The sequence below is a fragment of the Dermacentor silvarum genome, chromosome 6 (assembly GCF_013339745.2).
Source record: "Dermacentor silvarum isolate Dsil-2018 chromosome 6, BIME_Dsil_1.4, whole genome shotgun sequence".
Classification (NCBI taxonomy): domain Eukaryota; kingdom Metazoa; phylum Arthropoda; class Arachnida; order Ixodida; family Ixodidae; genus Dermacentor; species Dermacentor silvarum.
In genome coordinates, this window is record NC_051159.1 from 170,700,964 (window position 1) to 170,703,804 (window position 2,841).

The 2,841-nt window shown below is 48.4% G+C and overlaps 1 protein-coding gene across 1 annotated transcript; it reads left to right on the forward strand.

The window, feature by feature from the left end:
* The first annotated feature begins 971 nt into the window (after nt 1-971).
* On the forward strand, nt 972-2,453 carry LOC119457051 (uncharacterized). The gene has a single exon (XM_037718877.2). It carries the CDS (start codon nt 972-974, stop codon nt 2,058-2,060), a length of 1,089 nt encoding a protein of 362 aa, XP_037574805.1. The 3' UTR covers nt 2,061-2,453.
* Nucleotides 2,454-2,841: the final 388 nt, after the last annotated feature.

The following is a 2,841-nucleotide window of genomic DNA, read 5'->3' on the forward strand; positions in this document are numbered from 1 at the left end:
GTCACGAGCTGCGAGCTCCGAAAAATGAAGACTAGAAACCTTTTCGGTGGCTGGTTGTTTGTTCTAGAAGGCAGTCTCGACCCAAGTACAGCGCGAGTCGAGGCTTAGGGACAGAAGCAAGCGCAGTGTTTGCACCGGGTAAACAGAAGCACACTTTCGGAAGCTCTGAACGACAGTAGCCTTTCCCTTGACCCCCCCTCCCCCGACGCCAAAAACTAAACCGTGTCAAGCTTCAACGATGGGGTTCAGGCTCCTCTTCCCAGATTCGTGCTTCTGGGAACGCAGAGGGGAGCACAATGGCCTGGCGGCTTCTGATCACGCTAGGGGGATTCAGTGCCCACTCGATCGATGCAGCCTTTGTTTGATTTGAACACACACCGAGCGCGCCGGGAAGGTAAGCTCAAAGTGGGGGGACACGATTTGTTTGGCCGTTGTCTCCACTCCCGGGAACCTCGTTAGAGTGGTATTACCTGTGATAAGCTCCAAGCTGCAGCCATTTGTCTTACGCCACTTCCTCGCTGCAATATTGAGATCTTCATTAACTGCCCAGTACGAAGAGGTGCCCGTAAAATTGCATTGCCTGATGAACCGCTCTTGATTTAAGCGCTTCCCGCGATGAAACAGCGTTGCCGAGATGTCAGCGCCAGGCGACGACTGAAAACGCTTAGGCATCCTGCAAACTCTCGAAGTATGTGAGCTGATATTTTCCGCTAGACTGTCTTTCAATCAAACTTTTAATCCACAATACTGCGGACATGCTGCCTGCTCTTGCGCTGTTACGCTAAACCTCGCGGAAATTTTCTAAATACACCCACACATTTGCCTATTCTACCTTTGCCACCTTTGCCACCTAGGTGGGCTTGGTGGCTGTGCCACGATGCAGTCATCTAACCCGTTCGCCTATGCTACGCAGGTGCCTGCCCCACTTATCACCTGGATGCTACTACTGACCCTGGTTCCCGCCCCTTCCGATGCCACGGCTCCCAGCGAACCCGTTTCGCTTCGAGTGTCCTGCCGGCCTTTCTAATCTGTCCACAACTTCAAACAGTCAGACAGCGCCCCCACTGCTGTTCCTCGACTGTCCCCGGATTCCCCTACGGTCATCGACAACAGCCGACGCGGCGCCTATAAAGCTGCCTCACCTACGCGCGGCGCTCTGTGGGCTTGGTGGCTGTGCCACGATGCAGTCATCTAACCCGTTCGCCTATGCTACGCAGGTCAGTAAGCCGTATTGTCTTTTCACAAAAAAATCAAGCGACTACTGTCTTCTGCAGCTACCAAGCCCACAGTGCTGCCTTTCCATTGCTATTGAGTGTGCTGATGTTGTACGTGCTTTGTTGTTACTGGCCGGCGATGTCGAGACAAACCCAGGTCCTGACGCGGTTCTCGATGAACTAAAAAAACTATCTGCTGGACAGTCACAACTACTCACCGAGGTTCAAGGTCTTAAAAATCAACTAAAAACTACGGAACAAGCTATATCTGCCCTCAGTAACAGATTATCCGACCTAGAAACTCACTATCAAGATCTGGTTGCCCTACGCACCGATATAGATTCGATATGCGCTAATGCCACCCAAACAGCCAAAGACATCAGAGAAATAGAAGCCCGCCTGGATGACGCGGAAAATCGCTCGCGGCGCAACAATCTAATTTTTTATAATATCGCAGATAACAATAAATCGGAAACCTACGCCGAATCTGAAGAAACAGTCCTTCGCCTCTGCCGTGATCACCTAAATATAACCATTGACCCGAAAGAAATTGAACGGGCTCACCGTCTTGGACGCCATTCTGCTGGGCGTGTTCGCCCAATAATAGTTACATTTACATTTTTTAAAACCAAGGAGTTTATCCTTTCCAATGGCCGTAAGTTGAAAGGGACTGATTACGGCATTGGGGAAGACTTTTCACGCCCTGTCCGAATCGCACGAAAGCACCTCATTACATTTGCCAAAACTAAAGCCACAAAATTTTCCTTGCGCTACAAGACATTGTCCATTGGCCCTAAGCGCTATGTATTCGACGAGCCATCGCAAACGATAAAAGAAATCGCATAGCATACGGCCCGTCGTCAAGTAACTAAACTTCCTCGTAACAGCCCTCGCGGTAAATTACCAGCTCTTTCTTTTTCTATTATCTTTACAAATATACGCAGTTTCCTCCCCAAGCGCGAGCACATTTGTAATCTTGTTTCATCATCGGCCAGCAACATACTTATACTAACGGAAACATGGCTAACAGATGACATCACCGATACAGAAGTTTTAGCTGACCTACCTAACTTTAATATTTTCCGTAAAGACCGCAAGGGCTCCAGAGGAGGAGGTGTTCTAATTGCCACTAACCAGCAATTGCCCTGTTCAGTCATTAACATCCCATCAGAACTTGAAATACTATGGGTAATCTGCCGTTCTGCACCTCAAACCGTCATACTAGGCGTCTGCTACAGACCCCCCCCACAGCTATCCCAGTTTTGCTTGTAACCTAAATGATAGCCTAAATCAACTTAATGCTGCACATCCCAACGCGCGCATCCTTCTTTTTGGTGATTTTAATTTTCCGTCTATTGACTGGCAGAACTTAACACCAACAAACAATACAGAAATAACCAACTTCGTTGACGTGTGTTTAAATTTCAATCTCACGCAGTTAGTAACAAAACCCACACGCGTCGTACGTGAATCGTCAAACATCTTGGATCTCATACTAACTAATCACCCTGAAACTTTATCAACTCTTACTTATCTCCGCGAAATTAGCGACCACAAAGTTCTGCATGCTACTTTCGCCTTCATCCCGGAATCGCGCCAAACGTTCCATAAAACGATTCGCCTTTAC